The 26838-nt window shown below is 52.2% G+C and overlaps 1 protein-coding gene across 1 annotated transcript in view; it reads left to right on the forward strand.

Annotated features, from left to right (window-relative positions):
- The window catches only part of ALDH4A1 (aldehyde dehydrogenase 4 family, member A1), a 57244-nt gene extending 35309 nt beyond the window's left edge, over nt 1–21935 (forward strand). The window contains exons 4-17 of the mRNA XM_006866406.1: nt 2208–2255; nt 3084–3239; nt 6147–6296; nt 6374–6448; nt 7582–7769; nt 10379–10452; nt 13127–13323; nt 13428–13475; nt 14974–15126; nt 15870–15991; nt 16707–16825; nt 17370–17478; nt 21130–21133; nt 21870–21935. Of these exons, the coding sequence (XP_006866468.1) occupies nt 2208–2255; nt 3084–3239; nt 6147–6296; nt 6374–6448; nt 7582–7769; nt 10379–10452; nt 13127–13323; nt 13428–13475; nt 14974–15126; nt 15870–15991; nt 16707–16825; nt 17370–17478; nt 21130–21133; nt 21870–21935 (1509 nt within the window). The remainder of the gene's footprint in view (nt 1–2207; nt 2256–3083; nt 3240–6146; nt 6297–6373; nt 6449–7581; nt 7770–10378; nt 10453–13126; nt 13324–13427; nt 13476–14973; nt 15127–15869; nt 15992–16706; nt 16826–17369; nt 17479–21129; nt 21134–21869) is intronic.
- The last annotated feature ends 4903 nt before the right edge of the window (nt 21936–26838 follow it).

The following is a 26838-nucleotide window of genomic DNA, read 5'->3' on the forward strand; positions in this document are numbered from 1 at the left end:
TGATTTGGGCTTCTCTGTGATTTCTTGGGAAATGCTTCATTGAAGACCCCAGCTCTGAGCCGCCTTGTTGCAGATGATGGTGGGGGGGGCGGTGTTCTGGGTCTGCATTGTCACAAGAGCCACCAGCCACATGTGCCTGCTGAGCACCTGACCCACAGTACACGGCTAGTTTTAAGTCGCAAGAGTGGCTACCATATTGGCCAGCACAGGTCTAAACCAGACTGTTGTATTGTTGTTAGGTGCTAGGGATTGATTTGCGACTTACAGCGACTTACAGAGTTAGACTGGCCCAAAGGGTTTCTTAGGATGTCATTTTGAATGGAGCACAGTGACAAATCTTTTCTCTTGTAGAGCCCCTGGGTGGGTTTGAACTGCTGACCAAACTGAGCGCTGTTGTTATTGTTATGTGCCATGGAGTCGGTTCCGACTCATAGCGACCCTGTACAGGGTTTCCGGGTAGCCGTAAATCTTTACGGGAGCAGAAAGCCTCATCTTTCTCCCACAGAACAGCTGGTAGTTTCAAACTGCCGACCTTGCGGTTCACAATCAGATTCGTAACCACTATGCTACCAGAGCTCAAGACTAAATGGGTGGCAGAGGTGTTGATATATCTAGCATATGCCACTAATATTGCCAGCCCTGCGTGGGGTTGGAAGTGAAACTTCTGCTTTTTATAGTTCTTGCTAGCATCCAGCACTGCTAGTTCTGCCGGTTGTTTGTTGCGTGCCTTCCCGTTAGATGAATAATTATGGGTCTCCTGAAAGGGGCCCAAGAAGTAATTGCCCTGCTCCTCAGTGACTCAGGAGGATGGAGAAATGGTGAGCATTCTACACTAGTCTGTTGGGGTGAGGGTAAGGCAGTGGGACATTATTAAATTAGCTCTTGTGTGAAGAGACTTTCTGTGAACTCACAGAGCTGATTTAGAAGTGTTTTCCTTCAGGATCCCATCTTCCACAAGGTAGGGGTGCAACAGCTGGGAAATGTCAGCACTGGGATTTGAACCTGTGTCTTTCTGGCCCTACAAGCCAAGCTTCCCCCGAATGATCATGTGGAACATGTCTTTCTCCTTCTGGATTGAACTTGTGTGATATGGGTGCCAGTAAGGGAATGTAACTCAGAGACCGATGAATCGGAGCTCTGCTCTCGAGAGGTAGAAGGTCCTGGGGAAGGAGGTGTCCCTCAGGCCAGCAGAGAAATGGAGAGACGAGAGAGTTTGTCGGGGAAATCTCGCCTAGAAAGTGGGCTCTGAGCAACCATCCAACATCTGCATCTGGAGCTTGGGAGAAAGAACTGGACTGAAGGGCCCGTGGCCTCCATGAACCACTGCGTCTCCTGTCCTGAAGGGCCATATAGTACCGAACTGCTACTATGGAACATTTTGGTCGGGAACACATTAGATGGATCCCAATCACTCCATTGGCCGCTGAGTAGATTCTGACTCAGAACCACCTTGTAGGGACAGAGTAGAACGGCCCTGTAGGGTCTACAAGGCTGTGATCATTACAGAAACGCACTGCCCCATCTTCTTTCCTGTGGAGGAGCCCTTGGAGGACTCCACAGGAGAAATGATTAACAGCCGGGGGTTTTATCCACTGCACCTAACTGGAGTTCCTAATTGGGTCCTGAAAGAAAGGGGAAAACTTGAGGAACAGAACTTCAAATTCCCAAGGGATACAGCCTCCATTGAGGCTGGGGGAATACTAGGAGACCATTACCCTGGGATATAATTTAAACCTTAAAATGATCCCCTGAAGTCATTTTTTAATTAAAAAGCAATTCAGGTTTAAAAAAAGAATTGCATTAAACTAAAATTTTCTTGAAGACAACGGTAACTCCAAAGTCTAGATGCAAAGGTTGAGGGGACAGTGAGTCGAAATGAATGGGGCTGACATAGCAGGAACAGAAATAGTGAGTATGTGGACTTCATGTGAAGAATACAAACGTCACTGAATAGCATGTGCGGTGGTGGTGGCGGTGGCAGTGGTGGTGATGTGCCGGGGAGTTGGTTTCCACTCATAGCGACCCTGCATAGGGTATCTGAGGCTGTAAATCTTTATGGGAACAGAAAGCATGTTTTGATGTATACGTTGTCAGCAAAAATGAAAGACAGTGTGCAAAAGGAAGACGGGCTATGTGCCCAACTCTCCTCCCAACCCCAGTACCAGCCTCCTCCTCGACAGTGACCCCACTCTTTTCTCTTCTTATAGCCCTTTAACCACGGACACAAGGTGGCCAAGTTCTGCTATGCAGACAAGGTGAGTCCCTGGCAGCATTGGGGTTGGGGTCATTGCCCATGCCCTGCCCACTGCTGATGCCCATTGCTGTTTCCCTGCCTGACTGTGGATGGGGGATGGAGTGGGACTGGCACTGTGGGTGCCCTCACTTGGCACTGTGGGTGCTTTGACAGCCCCTGGCAGAAAGGAGCTAACTTAAACCCAATGAGATTTGCCTTGGCCAGGCCTGGGATGTACCTGACACTCCCATCGCAGTGGGCAGACCCTGCTAGATTCTGGGCGTAGCTAATTGGGGACATGAGGAGCATAGTGTATGGAAAGCCAGGCAGAGAGTTGTTAGGAGATGGGTAAGTGGGACAGGTGACCTATGGCGGGGAATCTGGATGTAAATTTATGGGGCAGTGGCACGTGTATGAGGCAGCTTCAGAAAGTTTGAGGAAAAACTCCATCATCTTTTCATTCTGTTTTTCCATGAATTCTCTAAAGCCCCCCATCATGAGTTTAAGTCTGGGGTTTTACTCTGGCCAGGGCAAGGCCCCAACCTAGGGAGCTAGAGCCCTGGATGGCAGTTTAGGGGCACAAGATTCCAGGAATAAGGAGAAGCCCTGGTCAGATTTCCCAAGGCAGCTGGAGCAGGTTTAACAGCTGACGGCTTGGGACCGTGTCCTTGGTCAAGCCAGCCGGCCATGGGGCACAGCATCTGCAGCTGTGGGGAAGCGGGGGACTTAGGGTGCCTGGGTTCTTCCCAAGGTAGAGTGGAGCCTCCTGACTGTCTCTCCCCTCATTGAATCTCCTGGGACGCTCTTGGCTAAGCCGCCAACCCTTTTCTCTCTCTCTCTCTCTTCTCAGGCCCTGCTCAACAAAGCCATCGAGGCCGCCCTGGCTGCCAGGAAAGAGTGGGACCTGAAGCCTGTCGCTGACCGGGCCCAGATCTTCCTGAAAGCGGCAGATTTGCTGAGCGGACCCCACAGGGCCGAGATCCTTGCCAAGACCATGGTGGGGCAGGTGAGGTGCATTATGGGCCAGGTTGGGGAGTGGGCATTCCCCATTCATTACAACAGATACCTGCTTTGGGGTGCCAAGAGATGTCTTCAGGGTGTTCTGCCCTGGAAATGTCTCCTCCTCCCCTCTCCTCTGCCCTCGTCCCAGGCCAGGCTTTGCCTGGACTGTGGCACTGTCCCTGTCCTTGTGCAGTGCCCCTGCCCCCAGGCCTGGGCAGGGTCCTGCGGCCCTTCCTAGCATCTTTATCACACCTTAGCTAGTTGTTCTACGATGCACAGCCAAGACCTAAGTCCCAGGAGGGCCCTTCATTCCCCATCTCTGTCCAGCCCTCCCCTGCTCGCTGCCAGTGCCTTGTGCCCCCTCTCCTCTGCCCACAGCACCCCAGCCAGGAGCTCCCACTGTCTTCTCTGCCCAGACACCACCACCCCTGGGAGGCTCCCTGAGCCTTGGGTCACAAGGTTACTCCTTCAGTTCAGTTGCAGAACAGATCACATTAGAGTCGAAAGAGGAGCTCTGGGGCATACTGGTTAAGCGCTTGGCTGCTACCCCAAAGGTCAGCAGTTGGAACCCACCCAGTACTGTGTGGGTGGAAGGACCTGGTGATGTGTTCCCTAAAGAGGACAGCCTAGGATACCCTGCGGGGCCGTTTGCCTCTGTCCTACAGCGTCCCTGGGAGTCAGTCAGAATCAATGTGAGGTCACTCAACAACAATGCACTCATCATCTTTTATGAGCTTTTTAAGGCTAGTAATGGATTAGGAGTTCCTGGTGGTGAGTTGAACCCACCCAGAGGAACCTCTGAAGGAAAGCCTGGTGACCTGTTTCTGGAAGGTCACACTACTGAAAACCTGTGGAGCATAGTTCTACCCTGAACCATGGGTCACCATGAGTTGGAATCCATTTGACGGTTATTGGTGGTGATGGCGGAAAACATGGTTTAATGAGCTGTAGAATTCTCACAGTCCAGGCAGAAGACCCGAACTCAGTTTCTGGCCAATGCTCCTCCTGAGCAGTAACCACCCACTGGAAGTTTGAATGTTGTTTTGATGCTAAACAGACTTTAGCAGAGCTTCCAGAATAAAAAGAAAGGGGCTGGTGATTTACTTCTGAAAAAATTATCCAGTGAAAATCCTATGGGTCACTAGGGCCCAGTTCACAGTTGGTGCAGGACCAGGCATGGTTTTATTTCCTTGTGTTTGGGGTCGTCATGAGTTAGGGGCCTGCTTGATGCCAGCTAACAATAGCAACGATCATTGGCTTAGTGTTCTTGTCTCGCACGATGTTTTAACAGAGTTGTAGAAAGCTCTTGGTGAATGCGTTTAGAATGCATGCATGCTGAGTGAGGCAAGGTACCAAGAGCAAAGTGTGCCGGGTAAGCGGACACGGGGAGAAGCTGACTTCACCATCCCAGAAACTGAGCCTGGGGATGCCAGCCCGCTGGGGTTCGGGTTGGGCAAGTTATGAACTCCAGAACCCAGGCTGCCATTTATTGAGTCAGTTCTGACTCATAGCAACCCTGTATAGGGTTTCTAAGGAGTGACTAGTGGGTTTGAACCATCAACCTTGCAGTTAATATTCTAACGCTTAACCTAAATGCCACACCAGGACTCCATTTGGGTCAGCCCAATTTCATCTTCTTGGTTGGCCGTCCCCTGCTGCATGGAGGTGGTGTGGTACCCCACACCCTTGGACTCCAGTATTATTACCTTTGACTTTCTGGGCAGCACTTTGGGGATGGGTCTTCTGGGTGAGCCTCACACTTTATTTGGCTAAAGATTCAGAAGCTTGTAGGAAGTGCATGACCACAGACTAGCTCAGCCTTCCCGACTCTGTGTCCCAGTGAGGCATGCAATTGCCTGTGGCCCTGTATGCTGAGAGAGAGACTCACCCAATGTCCTTGCCCCAGTTCACATGTGCTGTGGAGGAAAACAGCCAGCCTAAATGACTGGGGCCTCCTGGTTGTTCACTCAAGCCTTCTCCCCACCCCTAGTGAGGCCACGTGCTCATCTCAAGGGGACAAGCGGCCTGCCCTGGTTTCTAGTGCCCCAAGAGCCCGACCCACCTGGCAGTCCTGTGCTGATGTGATCCTGAGTATGTACTGAGGACCATTCCTGGTACCTCCATTCAGAGGTCCCATGATGCCTCAGACTGTAAAGTGCTGACCTTTCCTCATGTTCACCAGCATGTCCAAGTCCATCTGCCTCACTGAGGGGTTCCCATGCCCTTGCTGGCCCTCTACTTCATTAAACATGCTTTCCTTTTCCAGCAACCAGTCCGTCCTGATGACATGTTCAAAGCAAGTGAATCAGACATGGTTCTATTGTGATTCAGATGGTTTCATTGGCTAACTTGATTGCCAGGCCTCTCTTTCTAGTCTCTGCCTGGAAGCTCCTCTGAAACCTGCATAAACTAAGGGTGACCCTGCTGGTATCTGAAGTACCGGTGGCATAGTTTCTTACATCATTGCAACCTGCAAGTCACTGTAGTGTGACAAACTGACAGACGGGTGATCTGTCATAGGTGATCAATAAATGCTGCTTACACCCACCCAGGAGTCCTGTGGTGACACTCAAGGAGAGGCACCGGACTGCTAACTACAAGGTCTGGGATTCAAGCCCACTGGCTGCTCTACAGGAGAAAGATGAGGGTACACATCCCGTAAAGATGTGTACCCTCAGAGACTCTATACAGGGTTGTTATGAATCAGAATCGACACAACAGCCCTTAGCAACACCCAGGTCCTGAGTGGTGTGCCTTTTTCAAGGGTCTCCCAGGAAAAGCTGTGGTCAGCCCAGTCAGCATTGAGTAGCCCCTGCTATGGCTGGGCGTGGTGCCATCCGTGGGCTAGTAGGAACCACCTGCCTTGAGCACCAGCTCAGGTTTCTGACAGCTTCGTCTGCTGCCTCCACAGGGTAAGACGGTGATCCAGGCTGAGATCGATGCCGCAGCTGAGCTCATTGACTTCTTCCGCTTCAACACCAAGTTCGCCACAGAGCTGGAGGGCGAGCAGCCCCTCAGCGTGCCACCCAGCACCAACAGCGTGGTGTACCGGGGGCTGGAGGTACCTTCAGGGACAGGGACAGGGGAGGGACTGCCAGGGACCTGGAGCCCCACCCTCACCATCCCCTCCATCCCTAGGGCTTCGTGGCAGCCATCTCCCCCTTCAATTTCACGGCAATTGGTGGCAACCTGGCAGGGGCGCCGGCCCTGATGGTGAGCTTATGGGCCAAGGTTGGGTGGGGGCTTGCTATCATCCGAGGTCATAATGTGCCCCACCTGAAGGTCTCCACACAGGGAGAAGCATAGAAGGTGGAGGCTGTGGAAAGGGTTTGGGCTAGAATCGCACCTTTAGCTGAGTGACCCCAGGCAGGTCCTTGAACTTCCCTGAGGCACAGTATCCTTACCTGTAAAGTGGAAATAATAACAAAGTCTCCATTGTAGGGTTGTGAGGATCAAATGGTACTGTGCGCATGCCTTGTTTTAATACCACGTCTGGCCGCATGTGGGCATAGTATACGACCAGCAGTCCCAGGAAAGGCCCTGCAGTCTGCTTTCATAAAGACTGCAGCCAAGAAAGCCCCGTGGAGCAGTTCTGAATCATCATGAATCGGAGTCAGCTCTGTGACAGGGTTTGGTTTGCGTGTTAGTTAATGAGGCTCATTGTAGCTCCCCTTTGAGGGCTTGCCGCGTGCCCAGTACCACCTCTCCTTGTCCTCTCTCAGCAGTTCTGAGAAGTGAGTGTTGTGTGTGGTCAGGCCTCCGCTCCGAGTGCTGAAAAGAGTAACAGAGCCTGTGGCTTTTTGTCATGGTTACACAGCTAGTGGCTGATGGGACAGACACGGATTCGGACGGACCAAGTCCATCTGCTGTGGGGCCAGGAGTGGAGTCATTGGAGTCCTTAGTCATAATCGTTCTTGTGGGGCCCCTCATCTGATGGGGACACAGCTCCTGACCATAGAGGAAGGAGTGGGAGGTGCGCCTGCTCAGGACGGACGCGGCTCCTGGTTCTCAGCTTAAGCAGCGCTGTGCACACACCTGGACAGACCTCCAGGGGGGGCGGTGGGCTGTCAGCACGGGTTTCTAGAGAAAGAGGCCTTGTGTAGAGCAAGGAAGCAGACAGGGCAGGGTGTGACTTCAGTGCTTTAGGACACAGTGCTGGAGGGCTGGCATCAGGTGGGGACATCCTGGTTGGCACAGGGGCCGAGGACACACAGGTACTTTGGGTCAGTCCTCGGGAGCTGAGGGCAGATTTGAGGTAAAGGGACGGCTGTGCTGTGGGCGGCAGAGCAAGTCAGTGGGCTGGTGGCCCCATAGCCTTGTGCATTATCATCATGCCTCCTGGGCAGGGCAACGTGGTCCTCTGGAAGCCCAGTGACACAGCCATGCTGGCCAGCTACGCTGTCTACCGCATTCTCCGCGAGGCGGGTCTACCCCCCAACATCATCCAGTTTGTGCCAGCGGACGGGCCCGTGTTTGGGGACACCATCACCAGCTCAGAGCACCTCTGTGGCATCAACTTCACTGGCAGTGTGCCGTAAGTCCTGGGGAGGGGAGCTACATGTCACAGGGGAAGGTCACCAGGTAACCACTTTGTCATCTGCTATCCAGGAGCCAGAGCTGTGAACCCACGGGTCAGCCATTGACTCTTTCCACTCACTGCGAGGAGGGTGAGCCACCTCACACACATCTCTGAGCCTCTGTTTCTTCATTGTACAGCGGAGGCAAACGCACCTGTACAATGGTGGCAGAGTTAGTGTGAAGTTCACATCAGTCCATGACTTGGAAGGAGCTCTGCAGACCTGAAGTATAGCCTATAGATGTCTGTCAATACTGATTTTGATGGTTGTCCTGACCTCTGGAAGAGGGCAGGAGACAGGTTGGGATAGATTGGAGGAGAAGAGTCAGGAAGGCTTCTTGGAGGAGGTGGCAGCTGAGACTGGAGGGCAGGAGTTAACCAGGCAAAGTGGGGAGAGAGTGAGAGAAGAGTGTTCTAGGAGAGGGTAAAACAGGCAGGAATGCATGTTTTACTGTAGGGATTGGAAAGAGGTATGTGGCTGGAGTGTGGCATTGTGGGGACACAGTTTGATGAATCAGGAGGCAGGCAGCTGTCTGATCAAGAGTCTCACCCATTCATTCACCTGCTCAGTGGGTATTTCTGGAACCCTTGCTGTGTGCTGGGCTCTGTGCTCATAGAGAAGGTCTCGGCTCTCAGGTGACTTAGTCTAGTGACTATACAAGCTCCCTGTGACTGTCATCAGGTGCTGTCTGCTCGATTCGGACTCAGAGCAATCCCACAGGACCGAATCTTTACAGAAACAGATCACCAGGCTCTCCTCCCTCAGAGTAGCTGGGTGGGCTCAAATCTCTTCTCTTAGTTAGCACCTGAGTGCTTAGCTGTGGTACCACCAGGGCTCCTTACACGGGCTCCGTCAAGTCTGCAAAGGAGTCTGGGCTGGACTCTGATGGTGATGGGAGCCACTGAAGGTTCTCAGCATCCGCTGGGTTCTTGAGTAGGTCATTATCAGAGATTGCAGCTGGTGGCCCTCAAATTGGACTTGTATTTTCTTTGGCCCCTAATAGTGGTGATCCAGCCTTAGTTTCTTATAGATGGACTTCTGGCTTCTCTTGAGAAACTGGGCACCCTGGTCACTATTTCCATGTGATACCACTGGCTGGAAAGGGCAGGTGGGCTCTTGTGCCCACGTCCCCACCAGCTGCTGGATTCCCAGATACTTGATCACTTTCTTTCCCTGCCCGACCCCCGCAGGCCCTATGTTCGCCTCCTCTGTCCAGATCACGCTATTACTGTGCTGGGTAGGAGGCTGTCCCACAGCTGGCCTGAGAGGGCACAGCATTGGCCTGAGCCAGGGGGCAGCCAGTGAAAATAGAAAGAAGGTGGGGACTGCCTGTCCAAGGAGGGAAAGGGAGGTGGAGAGTCAGCAGAAACCTTGAACTTGTGACTCCCCCAGGTGGACGCTGGGAAGAGCAAGCAGAAACCCAGGCTGGTCACTTGGAATTGGAGTGCCTGTGGTCATCAGGTGGAGCTATCTGGGGGCAGCTGATTGTCCCTGGGGCACTTGCAGAGGCTTCTTACCCCTTAGGGCTCGCCCCCAGCTCCCCCAACCCTTCTCTACCAAGGCTTGCTGGGTGGCGCTGGCAGCGTTAGAATTGCTGAGGAGGGCCGTTTTCCAAAAGGCCCGCTCTGCCAGCCGTGGGCCCCTTGGGTCTCTGCCGATTAGTGGGCAGCAGCAGCCTGGCCCCCCATTTGCCATGCTCTGATGAGCAGCGGGCTAAAAGGTAGGAAAGTCATAAATTAGTATTAGCTACTGTGTCGCTGGCTGCTGGGTGATTAGCATTTTTATTGTTTTGTGGTGCTGAGGTTGGTCACACTCAGAGCCCTCGATGAGGTGTAGACCTCCAGGGTGATAGCTCGGGACGGGGGCCTGAGCTCCTTCTCCCAGGCCCCTCCTTAGATTTGCCGCTTGAGCCCCAGGTATTGGATTAAGGAGGCCCCTCCAGCCCATTGCATGGACAGTTCCCCGTCAGGGACCCACAGTGTGTCCAGCCTGTCTGAAGGACTTTCTCCCATGCCAATCCTGCTAGGTGGGGGTACTGCTATGTGCTGTTGAGTCAACTCATAGCAACCCTGTATAAGGTTTCCAAGGAGTGACTGGTGGTCTTGAATCACCGACTTTGTGGTTAGTAGCCCAGTGCTTACCCTACAGCACCACACCAGGACTCCATGGTTTCCTCCAGTTTCCAGATGAGAAATGTGAGGCTCAGAGAGGTTAAGTAGTGAGTACAAGTCACACAGCCACGTGAGTCTGAGCCAGGACTCAACACTGCGCTCTGTAGCTTCAAAGCTTGGACCTGCTCCCCTGTACCATCCTGCCACCAGTCCTCCCCTTACCTCCTCCCCTTAGGTTCAGAATGGAACCTGTTCCATCTGCTGCCACCCACCCAGCCTCCCCTACCCCTGCCTGCCTCCTGCTGGGGCGCTACCCCGGTGCTGTCCCCTGGAATTTTCAGTCCCTTCCTCTTGTGGGCCCCCCAGCCGGCCTGCTCCCCACTGGAGAGGGACTCACCCTCTCAGGAGCATGTGCCCCACTGCCTGATCCTCACCCTGACCTCTTCTGGTTTCAGCACCTTCAAACACCTTTGGAAGCAAGTAGCCCAAAATCTGGACCGGTTCCGGACCTTCCCACGCCTGGCTGGAGGTAGGAGTCCCACAGCCCGTCCCTGTGGCCCTCTGCTGCCGGCCCCACCCCTTGTCCTGAAGGAGGAGGCGGTGGGGGTGGTGCAGCCGTGGGTCAGGTGTCCATGTGGGAGCCTCGCGTGTGGTTCTGTTCATTAGGGAAACCCCCGGGCAGTGTTTTGGACATTGGTGTGCAATATGACAAGCCGCACACGGCCCCTGCCCTGGGCCATTTAAATCCCAGTAGTCAGGACAGACAGTGAGCATGTCCTTGAGAGCCCTTACTGACAGGGCTCTCAACAAATAAAGGTGGGAAGAGAGGTGAGAGGCCAAGGCCAGAGGGGTGGGTATGCTAACTTAGAGCTGAGACCAGAACAATGAAAAGCCGCCAACCATGTACAGTCTGTGGGGGGACCCTGCTTGGGCACCAGCACTGTCCACTAGAGCTTCCTGTGATGCTGGGAGCCTTGTCCATCTGCACTGTCTGGTACGGCAGCCACTTGAAATGTGGTTCGTGTCATGGAGGAAGACGCGTTTTTGCTTCATTGAATTTGAATTCATTTGAATTTAGAATTTGAATGTAGACATTGAATTTGAATGTAGACATCCACTTGTGGTCAGTGGCTACCGTATCTGACGGCACAGGGCACAGGTCCAGGCAGAGGGAACCACAAAGCTAGAGGCCGTGAGGTGGGAGTGAGCTTGTGTTTGAAGAAAAGACAGGAGGCCAGTGTGGTGTTACCTTAGGGAATGAATGGAACAATCCGATCCTGTGGGGTATCACCCTGGGAGAGATGAACAGTGACTCTGGTCTGTTATGTGCAAACCGCTTTAGTTTCCTACAAGGTAGCCTTGGCAAGGCATCCACTTAACACCTCACAAGTCTTCACTGAGAACTTCACTTCACTTCATTCAATCAGAATAAACAAGTAACCGCGTTGTGTGGCGGTAAGAGTTTAGAGCGTTAGACCTTGGACTTCTGAGCTTTAATAAAGGGTCATGGGAGGAAGGCCTAACTAGGCTTGGGTTCAAGGTTTGCTGCAGCAGACTAAACCTTAGTGAGTGGGGAGAACTATAGGGCTTCTATGTGCATTTGTCACCTTGACGCCACACAGCAAGGCCCGCATGACGTCAGATTGGTGTGCCGTGCCTTTTCTGCAAGGTGAAGGAGTAGCTGAATGGTGTGTCTTCTCCTCAGCGTTAGGGATTAGGGGGCTGTTGAGACTGATGCTCTTTCTTTTTCGTGTCTTGTCAGAGCGGCTTCAAAGGTTGTTTATGTGCTTTATACATGTCAGATGCAGCCACGTTTCTAGGCCAAGTTCAGGCACTTTTTAAATAATTATCTTCTGACTTGTAAGCTTCTAGTGATTCCTCATTCATGTTAGGAAGTCTAACAGTGGCAGACCTATTTCTAAGTTCATATTACCAGACATATTTAGAAGACACAATCATACCTTACATCTTACGGGACTTGAGACTGTTACAGAACAGCCCGTGTCGCCGGGGAAGCAGGGGAGGACAAGTTAGTAGGATATGGGTCTGAGAGGTCCGTGGGGGCCAGATCCTGTTGAAACAGTAATCATTTTCCCCTAAAGACAGAGTCATGGTTAGGGAAACGTGGTTTGTGCCATGCTAGAAAAACAAAGCACAAACTGATGTGCTGGGCTTCTCAGAGTCCATCGTGCTCCAGTGTGTGGCTCATCCTCAGGAGCACAGGCTGGTGTGTAGTGGTTCCCAAACTCACGGGGCCACAGAACACTACCCTGGGAAGGTGTTCTGGTGCTGAGCCCTCGTTTCTGGACAGATAGGCTGGGGCTTGCAGGGGAAGGACTTGCCCAGGGCCACACAGCACATGAACAGCACAGCTGGGACTCGGGATTCAAGTTCCTGTCCCTTGGGGGTAAGGTGGTTCCCATGAGATGACTGGATCCCCTTCTTCAGCTGGTGGGAACTTTGATGAAGGTGTTAGAGAAGGTGAGTCCTCCTCAGGACAAGCTATAGCACTTCCAGCTTCCAGTCCCCTGATACCGTCCAATCTGACCTTTACCGGACAGAGAGCAGTCAGCTCCTTCTTGAATCTGTCTCCTGCCACCTGCTCGCCAAGGTTCCCAGAGCCTGCCGCCTACTCCCCGCTAGGCAACCTTGGGCATTTCTCTGCCTTGGTTTTCTCATCTTTAAAATGGGTCTGATAATGGGGGCTTGTTAGGAGGCTTGCTTTAGTGAGACACGAAGCCCACAAAGGGCTGCGGGCAGAGAGGGTGGCTCTAGGAAGTGCTGTTAGCTGCTGTTTTCAGTTGGGAAGCTGTGGCTCTGAGAGTGAGGGGACTTGCCTGAAAGCCCCTCATGCTAAGTAAGCTGGGGCGTGGTTTCCCACTGTGAGTGGAGAAGAAGGGGCCCAGCCTTGGCAATTGATGTGGACTGGGAACTTAACCTGCCTCACCAGGAAAGCTGTGCCCACGTCTGGGAGTGCAGAAAGGTGTAAGGTTGGCTGCTGGGAGGATTCTGGTTCCTCTGCCTTTAGGTTGGGTAGCCTGCGTCTCAGTTTACTCATCTGTGTGATGAAGGGGTTGGACCCATGGTCCCTGCTTCCTGTCCGCTCAGTGCTGGGGGTTGGCCGTGGGGCTGGGGATGGGAGTAGGCAGGCAGTGCCTGATGGACGTGGCCACCCAGTCATTTCCTGCCTCCTGCCCTCACAGAGTGTGGTGGGAAGAACTTCCACTTCGTCCACCGCTCAGCAGATGTGGACAGTGTGGTGAGCGGGACCCTGCGCTCGGCCTTTGAGTATGGGGGCCAGAAGTGCTCCGCCTGCTCCCGCCTCTATGTGCCAAGCTCACTGTGGCCGCAGATCAAAGGGCGGCTGCTGGAGGAGCACAGCAGGATCAAAGTGGGCGATGTGAGTGTCCCTGCTGTGGCCCAGCGGGGGGCTGATGGGATTGGGTGGGGCCTTTGTCTCCAGCCTGCAGTGACTCTTCTCTTGTGGTGTCTCCCCCTCTCCAGCCTGCGGAGGATTTTGGGACCTTCTTTTCCGCAGTGATTGATGCCAAGGTACAGGGCAGGAAGTGGGAGGTTCCCTGAGGGTCTGGATGCTGGACCTGGGAGGAGAGGGAAGAAGAGATGGGGAGGCCTAGTCAGGGCATAGCCCGGCCCCAATTGCTATGAGCAGGGTGGTTCTGTGGCTACATACATGCACACACATGCACGCAGTTTTGAACCAGACAATCATCCACGACCAAAGAAGCATTCATCTCCTGTGTACACACCCCTCTGACATGCGTAGTGTGTGCACACATGTGTTCATGTATACATTCATATGCAGTTGTGTATAGACACATGTAGGTCTGCCGCATACACATAGTCATACCCAAAGCCACATAGACTCACAGATGTGCAGATACACATGTGTATCTATGTACAATCTGGACATTGTGTCAGGCCCCAGACATGAGCATGAACCTACATATGCACATAGGCACACATAGGTCTGTGTGCTTAAACATGAAAACACATGACCATCCATTTGCCTGTATATGAATATAATGTTTGTGGAGATTATATTTTGTAGTTCCATATTTATTGTGTATTGTTGCTGTTAAGTGCCATCGAGTGAGTTCCGACTCATAACAACTCTGTATAGGGTTTCCAAGGAGCGGCTGGTGGGTTTGAGCTGCCAATCTTACAGTTAGCAGTCCAGTGCTGATCCTACAGGACCACACCAGGATATAATGGGAGTGTAGTGGCTCTGTAGGATCACCACTGGACTGTAAACCCCACGGTTGGTGGTTCAATCCCACCAGCTGCTCCACGAGAGAAAGATGAGGCTCTTTGCTCCTGCAAAGATCTACACCCTCAGAAACCCTATACAGGGGTCGTTGTGAGTTGAAACGGACTCAACGGCACTTACCAACAACACACATAAATAATTTAAAACATAAAAATATGTCAATAAAATGCTTGTGTGTATAAAGTCCCTGGGTGGTGTGAAAGGTTAAGTGCTGGACTACAAGCCAAAAGGTTGGTGGTTCAGACCCCACTCCTGCAAGACAACAGATCTGGTAATCCGCTTCCAAGCGGTTCTAGCCTTTAACAGCCAACTGTGTGAAGCACTTCTACTCTGCACACAAGGGAGCGCTATGAGTGGGAATCAATCTACAAACAGCTAACAACAAAAAGCTATTTTTGAAGTTGTAAATGCTTTTTCTCATTTATTAATTTGAGAGTAGGCAGTAAGCTTAAGCATTTCGGCAATACCATTGAAAATACAATTCTTGTTTGAAAAGTTGATTGAACACCCGGAAGTATACCTGTGGTTGTATTGGGTATTCTCTCAGATACACCCAACACTTCTCACACACCTACACATACAAGTTCACACACCTGCCCTTGTCTCTGCCATGGCTCAGCCAGACCTGGCTTCTGACCTCCCCACTCTCACCCCCACCCCAGTCACCCCATTTCAGAAGTTGGGGTCTTCTCAGGGACAGTTGGGGGGCTGCTGGGGATGGTCTCTCAGCAGCCCTGACACCTCCTCCTCCCACCCACCCAGTCCTTTGGCCGCATCAAGAAGTGGCTGGAACACGCCCGCTCCTCTCCCAGCCTCACCATCCTGGCGGGGGGCAAGTGTGATGACTCGGTGGGCTACTTTGTGGAACCCTGCATCATTGAGAGCAAGGACCCTCAGGAGTCCATCATGAAGGAGGTGACCTGGTGGGCGAGGGGCCCAGGGGAGAAAAGTCTCATCTAAGTAGAACACATAGCCTGGCACTTCCAGGGTGGCATTGTCCCCATTTGACAGATGGTGGGAGGGAGAACCCTACAAATCCCAGTGAGAGTGGGCCAGGTGTTGAGTCCAGACTTCTAGACTCCAAACCCTGGGCTTTGACCTTGACAATGAATGCCAGCTGGTGTCCCAGCCCTCCCACTGCCCACAGTGCCATGATGGCTGCAGTGATCGTGGCCTCTGGGGCCTGGCCATGCTGGGCACCTGACAGGAGATGTGCCCTGCCCTTCCCATTTATAGATGAGGAACGAAGGCAGCCAAGCCAGGCACTTGCCCAGGTGGCATTGCCGGGGTGGGGCTGCTGCAGGGGGCATCTTCTCCAGCTCTTTAAGGGAGTGGGGACCTTGAACCCTCCACACCTACTGCTGCTGGAAGCCTCCTCTTTCCCAGGGTCTGGGCCCTTTGCTTTCCAGGTGTGGGCTTGGCTCCATGGAGACTGGGATGCGATGAGCAGGGCATGGGGACACATTTCTGTCCTTGGAGGGAAGCCAGGAGGAAGTGAAGACTGGCTTTTCTTGGGGGGGAGGGGGGGCGGTTAGAGGTCTGGACTGACTGGACTGAGGACAGGGAACTAGGGGGAGGGAGAGACTCGAGCAGGGAGACTGAGAGGGTTCGGGGCCCTGGTTCTGGTGCAGGGCCTGACCCTGGGACTCTCCTCCCAGGAGATCTTCGGGCCGGTGCTCACCGTGTATGTCTACCCGGATGACAAGTATAAGGAGACGCTGCAGCTGGTTGACAGCACCACCAGCTATGGCCTCACGGGGGCAGTGTTCGCCCAGGATAAGTGAGTGGCGGGGGTCGCTGTGGTCCCATCTGTTGGAATTCTGATGTTCATGTCCCTGAGTCCTGCTTAGAGGCTGTCTCAACAGTTCTTTAACTGGCTTGTTCCCAGTGGTAATGCTGCCTCCCTGCTTTCTCTCCATCCCTCTCACCTGAACCCACACAGGCAGGCAGGCAGGCTGGCTGTTAAAAATATAGGATCTGGGGCCCCACTTTAGACTAGCTCTCCAGACACTGTTGGGGTTCCCTGAGCAAAGTTATAGCCCCGTGCTCAGATAGCTCTCTGTGACACAGAAAAGGAAGTCAAATGCTTGGTCACTGATGGTCTTTCAGAGGCAGGATTTGAACCTGGGCCCCATAAAACTGAGTCTGGGGCTTTGCATGTCCTTCCTGCCAGGACTCTTATAGGTGGGATGAGTTGAAGGCGATGGTTGAGAGTCTGGGGGTCCCCTCAGTTCCCAAGGGGCAGGACAGTTGGACACATGGGTGGTTTCCTGGGTGCAGCCCTGACCCTCTGTCCTCCCCCACACCCATCATGTGCTGTTTAAATTGCCCCACTCCCTCCCCTCAGCAGTTCACCCACTCTAGGGAAGAGGGAAAAGCCGTGTTTCTGAACAATCTGCCCAGGGATGCCCAGCAAGTGGCTGGCCACTGTTGTGTGTGCTATGGCGGTTGGGGAGGGGGCTGGTTGTCCTTGTAATGCTGCCCTGTCCCTGTAGGGACATAGTTCACGAGGCCACAAAGATGCTGAGGAATGCTGCCGGCAACTTCTACATCAACGACAAGTCCACTGGCTCAGTAGTGGGCCAGCAGCCCTTCGGTGGGGCCCGAGCCTCTGGTGAGTGGTCCCTCTTCCCAGGAAGGAGCCAGGTTCCTAGCAGGACCTTGGGGCCTTCATTCACCTGAGAGTGTTAGCAAGCTCTGCTTGCTGTGTGCCCGACCTTTTACCCATGCTAACACGTTAAGTTCTCTCAACCTGTGAGCTCACTCAGACACTGGGGTGGTTACCCATCTGCTGTGGAAAAGGCTGACAGGGCACATGGAGCCTGGCAGTGCTGGGGACACACCTGCCCATGGGTTCCTGCCTCAACTGATGTGGTCCTTGTGCACTTGGGGTAGATGTGCTCTGTAACCCCTGCTTGCTGTGAAAGGTTAGATCTAGCTGCACTGGCCACTCTCACCCTAGCACGTTTGAGACATCCCTCTCTTCCATGTACCGGCCTGGTCTCTTGGGCGTTCCCTCTGATATTTTTCAAGTACCCAAGCAGGGCATGGGTCAAGGCCAGCTTGCTGCCTGTCACTTGCTCCCTGACTCCTTTGCCATCTGCCCAGAGCCATGGAATCTTGTCACAGAAACCCAGAGTGAGCCATTTCTTCAACAGGCACCAATGACAAGCCCGGAGGGCCGCACTACGTCCTGCGCTGGACATCGCCCCAGGTCATCAAGGAGACCCACCAGCCTCTGGGAGACTGGCGGTACTCGTACATGCAGTGAGTCTGCTCCGAGCTGCCCACCGTCCAGCTGTCTGTCCATCCAGACGACTGACCTCTGACTGCACTGGTCCCTCCACCCGGCTCCTGGGATGGCCCCTTTCTGGCACTGAGACCACTGGCCATCCCAACTACTGCTCAGGGTCAGGGGCTTGGCATGGGTTTGATTCACGTTGGGGAGGAACAGGGCTGCCCCTGCCCCCACCTCTTACCCTGTTGGTTGTTCTAGAAATTCCATCTGATAGGTAGGACCCTTCTACTGTGACCCAGGGGCTGAGGGATCTTGGGGATGGAGGTACAGCAGCTCCCAAGATCCTTTGAGGAAAAAGAGGCAGCTCTGGGACCTCTCCCCTGCTCCTCCTGAGGCCACTGGATGCCCAGGGCTAGGTGTGGCCCAGGGGGGCCTACAGGACTGGCAAATGCTGCTGCCTGCCTTTCTTATCACCCTGAATCAACAGGTACCTCTGCCCAACCACACCCGAGATGCCAGTGTGCCTTTCACATGGTTTCTTCTGTTCACCTGAGACCCACTTGATTTCTGGCCAGCCCCATGTGCTTTGTGGTGGTCCTTTTTGTGTGGCTGTGATTTGGGGATGTCTTGAAGGAGGGGCTTCATCCTATGTCAGCTCTCCCTTACCTCCTCTGCTCCTGCCTCTGGAGACAGCTGCGCTCAGAGCCCGTATTGGTGGGTTTCCCTGCAGGGCTCAGTCCCCACTGGGCCCAGGTGGATGCGTTTTCCCTTCCTGCCTCCAGCCTAACCTTGGCTTCCAGAGGATTGCCCCTTTTTGGGCACATAATGACTCTGTGTGGACTGGCAACTTGTTCTCTTGGCTGGAGTCCAGGTGACCAGAGGATGCTTTTCAGGGGACTCTGAAAGTGCTGGGAAGAAGCACAGTGGTTCAACGCTCAACGGTTGGCCTAAAGGGCGGAATCAACTCCATGCAATGGGTTTTGACAACGCTGGGTCCTCCTCAAAGAACACTGGTGTGGGCCTATGCCCAAGGGCAGTGGGGGAAGAGCACACGTCTGAACTCCTCCTCAAAGAACACTGGTGTGGGCCTATGCCCAAGGGCAGTGGGGGTGGGGGTGGGGGGGACTATGCCACCTGTATGGGGGACATCTTCCCGAGTGGGACCAGGGCAGGCTGCTGGGCTGGAAGGTGCACACCATTCTCCTAGTTCTACACTGTGAGGTGGCAGTGGGATTTGTTCAGATGCCACCCAATAAAATGCCTAGTAAACACATCAGTCGTCTTTCTGACAGCATTGTGGGTGTGGCCAAGTTCTCCTAAGTCTGATGGGGTTGGCGAGTGGCAGAGCACAGCGCCCTCTGTGTGATGGAAGGGTGGGCAGGGACTCCTTGCTGGGGACCACGGAGTCCTTGGAGCCACATGAGCTGGACTCAAACCCCACTGCCCTGCCTCCTGGCTGAAGAGATTATATATAGGGCTTCAGGAAGTGATATAATCTCTGAATTTCTGTTCTTTCATCTGCGAAGTGAGGCTACTGATACCCCCGTCTTTCAGGTTGCCACAGAAGGTCAGTGAGTTACTTCATGTAAAGAGCTTAGAGCGGTGCTGGGCACATCTAAGGGGTTCAGAAATATTACCTGTTATTGTAACTTCCACTGTTGTGCACCCTATACCCACTGCATTGAGTAGATTTCGACTTCTAGTAACCTTATATATGGTTTCCGAGACTCAGTCTTTCCGGGACCAGCCAGTCTCATCTTTCTCCCATGCTAGATTTGAACTGTTAACCTTGTGGTTGCAGCCCAAAGCCTAACCCACAGTGCCACCAGGGCTCCTTGGACCATTAAGTGCTTTGGAGTCGGCCCTGATTTATAGTGACCCTGTATAGTGTTTCTAGTGGAGTCGTGGTGTGGCGCTGTGGGTTAACGCACCAGACTGCAAAGCTGTTTGAACTGTAAGGTTGGCGGTTCAAGCTCACCAGCTGCTCCTTGGAAACCCTATACAGGGTCGCTGTGGGTCGGAATTGAGTCGACGGCACTCAGCAGCAACAACATAGTGTTTCTAAGGAGCGGCTGGCTGCTGAGTTTAAACTGCTGATCTTGTGGTTCAAACCAACCATGAGTAGTCCAGTGTTTTAGCCCACAGTGCCTTCCAGGACTCCTTTGTGTACCATATTGTGGTACCGACTGCAAATAACCCCATCAACTCTACCATCCCATCCCAGGTATTTTCATATTTCATAAAAGCTCTAGGCTTTTTTTTTTTTTAAAACAGCAATTGTTGTTGTTAAGTGCCATCGAGTCGGTTCCGACCCATAGCGACCCTGTACAGGGTTTCCGAGGGTGTAAATCTTTACGGGAGTAGAAAGCCTCATCTTTCTCCCGCGGAGCAGCTGGTAGTTTCAAACCGCTGACCTTAAGGTTCGCAGCCTGATTCGTAACCACTACGCTACCAGAGTTCCTTTACAGCAATAGCACTGAAAAAAAAAAAAAAAAGCCTAGCACATACATTACTTCAGGGAGAGGAGGCTTGGCAAAAAGTGCATTGTTAAGTACCATCGAGTTGGTTCAGACTCAGCGACCCTGTATAGGGTTTCCAAGGAGTGGCCGGTGGGTTTGAACTGCTGATCTTGTGGTTTAAACTGACCTTGCAGTCCAGCGCATTATCTGGCAGTGTCACACCAGGACTCCATATGTGTGCATTAATTTTCACAGAAATATGGTTCCTAAGTGGGGCTGTAGGATAAACACTGGACTGCTAGCTGCAAGGTCAGTAGTTTAAACCCACCAGCTTTTCTGCGGGAGAAACATGAGGCTTTCTACTCTCGTACAGCTTTAGGAACCCCATACAGCAGGGGTGGGGACCATCCGGCCTGTGGGTCGTATATGGCCTGTGAAATAATTTGGTCTGGCTCTGCCAAGGCAACTGCAGTTCCAGCCATCACATTGTTGAGTGCCATGGAGTTAGTTCCAACTCAGCAACCCTGCATAGGGCTTCCATGGAGCGGCTGGTGAATTTGAACCGCCATCCTTGTGGTTCAAACAAACCTTGCGGTCTAGTGTTTTATTCTACAGCACCACACCAGGACTCCTTCTTGTTAAGTGCCATGGAGTCGGTTCTGACCCATAGCGACCCTTTACAGGGTTTCTGAGGCTGTAAATCTTTACGGGAGTAGAAAGCCTCACCTTTCTCCTGCAGAACAGCTGGTAGTTTCGAACTGCTGACAGTGAGATTAGCAGCCCAATTCGTAACCACTACACTACGAGGACTCCTTTGTTGTTGTTAAGTGCCGTCGAGTCGATTCTGACCCCATAACGACCCTGTGTAGGGTTTCCAAGGAGCAGCTGATGAGTTTGAACCACCAACCTTGCAGTTCAAACAGCTTTGCAGTCTGGTGCATTAACCCACAGCGCCACACCAGGACTCCTTAGGGGTGAGTTAATTAAAAAGTTTGACCAAATATAGCTGGCTAATGTTAAAGTTGATAATTTTGCATGGCCCATGAATGAAGTTACAAATTTTGGCAGGAAAAAGGTTCCCCAGCTCTGCTTTCCAGGCTTCTGTGGGTTGGAGTTAGCTCACTAGCAGTGAGCTTGATTTGGTTTGGGGGACTTTGCACATTTCCTCTTTCATAGCAGCCTTATGAAGTAAGAACTGCCTGCTCTGCCCCCATTTTGCAGATGCGTAAGTTGACGTAGCAAGAGGCAAACTTGCCAAGAGGCTCAGCAGTGGTGATGCTGGGATATAAACCCAGTTCTGTCTGATTCCCAAACCCATTCTTCTTCATCCAGATGTCCACATGTGGATTTTGGGGATACCCGTTCAGTGGCCGGTTAGCTCAAGCCCAGAATCTGGGTTCAAGCCCACATGAGCTGGTTTAGGATTTTCTAAAGAAATGGAACAAGTGATATTAGAAGGATTCAAAAAAGTTCATGGAAGAATGGAATCTTTCCACGAACTTTTTGAAGCCCCCTCACATATATATAAAAGATTACTTCAAAGCATCAGCTCACATGATCGAGAGTCAGTATGTTGGGGACTTGCAGATTTGTTCCCCAGATCCAGAGGTCGGGCAGTAGGAAAAGGAAAAAGTGCAGAGTGGAGAGGGAGCAGGTGCTGCCAAAATGCTGAGAGCCTGGAGGTAGACCCCATCCTAAGGCACACTCTGCTCAGCACAGTGATTCCATTGCATCAGGTTGCATTACAGAACAGCAGCTAGTCCATTGGAACCTTAGCCTTGTGAGGTGCGCACACAGTGAACCATGGCATGGGAGGGAAGGCACTGGATGTCTTGACCATCTTCACTCACTGTTAGCTCCCTGTCTGAGAGTCCTCTGACCAGGGCGGTTGACTGGGGGTTTTTGCCAAAGACTGCCCATTGGGAGACACCCCCCCCCCGACCTGTCCCCGTCCCCTTCAGGGACTGCTGCTGATGTGTGCTGAGGAGATGACTCCGGAGCCCATGACAGACCGTGCCAGGAGCTGAGGGCAGTGCCCAGGCTGAGCTATCAGAAGGGCAGGGTGGTAGCTGTGCTGTGGAGGTTTTTTGAGTGACTGGAGTGGCTTGTTCAAAGTCAGGAAGACAATGACAGAGTTGGCTTCTAACTGGCTGAGCGTCTTACCTGCATGGTCACATGAAGCTTTACCAGCAACTTACCTGCCTTGTGTGGATGGGCAGAGAGGTGAAATGACAAGCCCAGGGTCACAGCTGGGAGTAGGAAAGCCGAGGTTTGGGCTCCATTAGGTCCCTGCTGACCAGTCATCCCTTCTACCACTTTACCCCTGTACCTGGCTCCCTACCTCTTGTATCTGGGACAGGAATTGGTTCAGTCTTGCTCACTCCATTCCCTCTGCCCTCCTCTGGCCCAGTGCCCGCCCAGGTGTCAGACTTCTTGGCACAGGTCACCACAGTAAATCCCTGTATCTGTGATGGCTCAGGGAGCCCCTTCATTTCCCTAATGTGGCTGGGGGCCACTGGCATGGGTTTGGAGCATGAACCATTTGACTGAGGCCGGACACCCCTCCACCACTGCCGAATGTTGCCGGTCAGCCGTGTATTCTATGGAAATACAGGGCCACCTGTGTCACCTGGCCTCCAGGAAGTTCTGGAGCTCCTGGGAGCTGGAGGAAGCGGCAGGGTGCAGACCCAGACCCCCCACTTTGTGGAGGCACATCTTCGCTATCATTAATCCATGCACCTATCTGTTGTTTTCTGTTCTCTGGGCAGACACCAGCATAGTGGGTTCCTCGCAGCAACCCCATGAGGTACATATGGTGATTCCCATTCTACAGAGAAGGAAACAGGCACAGGTGGCTTAGTGAACTTGCAATCCAGTTGGAGGTGCCAGCTGAGCCTTTTCTTGGAGCCACTAGTGCACTGCCCCCACCCCACCCTACCCCATCCCAGAGCACGGCACCTAGAGTCAGACCGGCCTGGGCTCCAATCCCAGCTTTAACCCCTTTCACCTGCCACTTGACCAACCAAGGCCTCAGCTTTGGCATTTTTCAGGAAACTGAGGATCACATTTTTCTTTTAATTTGTTGAGAATATACAAGGTAGAATGTAGACCAATTCAACAGTTCATACATGTACAATTCGGCGACATTAACTACATTCTTCAAGTTGTGATATCATTCCTTATCTGAGTTATTGCTCCCCTTTAACATAGTCACTGTCCCTTAAGATTTCTAATCATTTGAGTTGTTTACTTCACATTGATCCTGTAGATCGTTCGTAAAAGAGCACACTGCTCATAGCAGACCGGCAAGACATTAAAAAAAAAAAAAAAAAAAATGTTTTATTGTGAATTATGTGATAGTTTACATGGGAGAACATTAGCTTTACATTCATCCTCTCATATATCATTTCATTGCCATGGTTACAACAACAATCCCCTCCATGCATCATTAACCAACCAACAGGTATACCCTGCAAGCCTCCCACCCCCACCTCTGGCTCTAAAGTCCCCAGCTGCTCCCTCTCTCCATATCATGATCTCGGCCTCCATCTCTGGCATCACTGCTTCTCTGGGTAGGGTCCTGCATTCCACTTTTCTTCCTTGATGATCCCAGGGATCTCCGCTCCTAGATTGCAAAGTCAGTCACTCCCCTCCTTTTGTAACAAAACGTCTACCTTAACATTTCCAACCCTCAGTGTCCTGATAACCAGACATTCTTTACTGATGTACCTAAAGTTGTTTGGTTTTAAGAAGACATCAGAAAGTTGGATGGTAGGAAAATCTGAAATTCTGTTCAGCATTTCTTCCCCTTTTGATCCAGATTCTTCTATGGAATCTTTGATCAAAATACCCAGTAATGGTCTCGTGGCAGGAAAGGCAGTGCAAGGAGACAATTAGCCCCCCCCTCCATTCGAGCTCCTTTTGTTTTATGGGTTGGGTTATGTTCTTTCTATCCCTCTAGCTTACATAGACTCCCAGTGGGGCAGAGACAGACCCTAGATCATGCAGCAAATCTTGGTTTGTTCCACAGTTACCAGGTCTCTGTGATTTCACAGAGACCACCCCAGAGAGGCTGCTCCCCACAACTCTGGAGCTGCTAAGACATCATCAGCCTTCTGGGTAACTCGGAGAAACATTACTGAGCATAGAGCTCTCATTATGGCTCCTCCCTACTCCCAGTCACAGCTCATCTCAAGAAGAAAAAATGTACTTTGCAAACCCACCTTCCTCTAGGGCCTGCTCTGGCCCCTCACTTGGCACATGATGTTTTATCTAGCCCCCACGCCAATTCGATGAAGCAAGTATCGTCCCATATCAGTGGGGAATAGCCACAACAGGGGTTTCATGCCAGCACTCATGAAGACAGAGCAGGCTCTGACAGCGTTTCTGTTAACACTTAAGGTCGCTGTGAGTCAGAGCGGACTCAAAGGCAACCAAACAATTCCAGTGGGGAGGAGGCAGAGGCTCCGGGGTATGAAGGAACCTGAACATACACAGCAAACAAGAGCTGATCTCAAATCTAGATTGGCCAGGGTCATGTGGCCACACACACACACCTATACGAACTGGCCAGTGACTAAGGTGTCCAGTGAAGATACACAGGAAGGGCCGTTGCTGCTCAGAGCAGGGGAGGTGCCAATGAATTAGGGGCAGGGAGTCCTGGTGTGGTGCTGTGGGTTAATGCACCACACTGCAAAGCCGTTTGAACTGCAAAGTTGGCAATTCAAGCTCACGAGCTGCTCTTTGGAAATGCTATACAGGGACGCTATGGGTCGGAACTGACTTGATGCACTTAACAACAACAACCCTTTCCTGGAGGACACAGGGCTTGGCAGGGTGGGGAGGGAGATCGGTGGGTTTTGAAGCACCTTTTTGTACCTTTGAACTTCCTCCTACCGTGACCCCAGCACTCAGCAGCAGGTCCCCTAAGACTCCTGCTAGCCCCACTTCATGAGGACAGGCAAACCCATTGCCCCTGAATTGGTTCTGAGTCTTGGCACTCTTGCAGAGTTGTGTAAGACTGCTGCACAGGGCTCTAAAAGCGGTAATCATTACAGAAGCAGTAATCATTACAGAATCCAACACAGCAGTGGCTGTACCGTGCTTAATCACTGCACCACCAGGAAAAAGGCCTCTAATTCAAATGGGTCCCTAGTTCACAGATGTGGTCTTTGGAGGGTGTTCACCTTTGATTTTCGGCATTCTAAACTGTCCTCTTATCACCGCTACCCTCTAGTGTGAAGTCAAACACAGGCCTCAGGGGGTTCACTCTGACTGTGGCCTGTGGGCCTAACAAGAGGACAGCCACTCCTGGTCCCCACTCTCTGCTGTTACAGCTCTTTAGCAAAAACAGTCATCTCACGATGTGCTGTAGTCTGGAGAGGAAAAGCCACGCTCTCTGTGACTCCAATTTCAACTCTGTCCCTTCGGTGTCTCAAATTCCTCATTTGTGAAATGGGATTAGCAGTAGCCCCAGCTTCAATGAACATTATGGGTGGTGAGCATGTGACCTGGAGCCAGCTTCATTGTAAGTGCTCACCAGAAGTGTGTCTGATAGTTGCCACTGCTTTTTTGAGTACCTACGATGGGTCACTAGCGTAGTGTAGTGTAGTGGTTACGAATCGGGCTGAGGACTGCAAGGTCAGCAGTTCGAAACTACCTGCTGTTCCCCAGGAGAAAGATGAGGCATTCTGCTCCCGTAAAGATATACAGCCTCGGAAACCCTGTGCAGGGTCGCTATGAGTCAGAATCGACTCCACGGCACATAACAACAAGAAATGATGGGTCAGTTAGGAGCCTTGTGGTGTAGTGGGTTACACATTGGACTGCTAACCACACAGTTAACAGTTCGAGCCCATCACCTGCTTCGTGGAAAGAAATGGGCCTGTCGGCTCCCATAAATAATGATTTACAGCCTCGGAAGCCCTACAGAGTCACTATGAATTGGAACTGAGTCAACAGTACACCACCACATCTATGGCTCAGAGGGCAGTGGAAGTTCAATGATAAAATTCTTGTCTTCCATGCAGGAGACCTGGGTTTGGTTCCTGGACAGTGTACCTCAGCCACAGCCAGGTTTCAGTGGAGCAGCCAGACAGTCGGAAGAAAGGTCTGGCAATCTGTTTCTGGAAACGAGCTACTGAAAACCCCTGTGTATCGCACAGCCCAATCGGCAACCAATTATGTGGGTAGTGCACAAGGTCAGCGGTTCAAACCCACCACTTGTCCCATGGAAACTCTATACAGGGTCGCTATGAGTCAGAATCGACTCGACAGCAGTTAGCAACAACAGCAGGAGTGGGCAGCCTTTGGTTCTCTTGTATGTGGGGTTGGCATGAGTTAGAAGCCAACTCAGACAGTGAACATCACCAGCAACTATGGATCAGCTACCATAAGTACATTTTTGTTTGTTGTGTTGTTAAGACTCATCGAGTGGGTTCAGACTCATAGAGACCCTGTATATGGTTTATGAGAAGCGGCTGGTGAGCTTGAACTGCTGATCTTGCAGTTCACATGACCTTGAAGTCTAGTGCATTAACCAACCCATGGTGCCACACCAGGACTCCATAAGTGCATTACCACATAGCAAGTCCAGCTTGGTTAGACTCGAAAGCGTGGGTTCTTTTTCCACACTACTATGTCTCCCAATGAGACATCTCCTGATGTTCCTTCTCCCAAATGTTCCAGAGGTTAGGTGGATGAGACCTACCCTTGTAGCTAGCCACACTCTCCCTGAGAAAGGATTGCTCCCACTCCAGCGCCCCTCCCCACAGGAGCCCTCAAACCTCCCCACCTGCCCCAGGTGCTTCCTGCCCCCTCTCCCTCAGTGGCAGGACCATTACTATGTAAATGTCTATGCAAATCCGTGGTGTCAGAGCGGCCAGCTCTCTGATGAGGCAGAGCCACCTCCTCAAACCCCACTTTGCGGCC

The sequence above is a fragment of the Chrysochloris asiatica genome, unplaced genomic scaffold, assembly GCF_000296735.1.
Source record: "Chrysochloris asiatica unplaced genomic scaffold, ChrAsi1.0 scaffold00090, whole genome shotgun sequence".
Taxonomy (NCBI): domain Eukaryota; kingdom Metazoa; phylum Chordata; class Mammalia; order Afrosoricida; family Chrysochloridae; genus Chrysochloris; species Chrysochloris asiatica.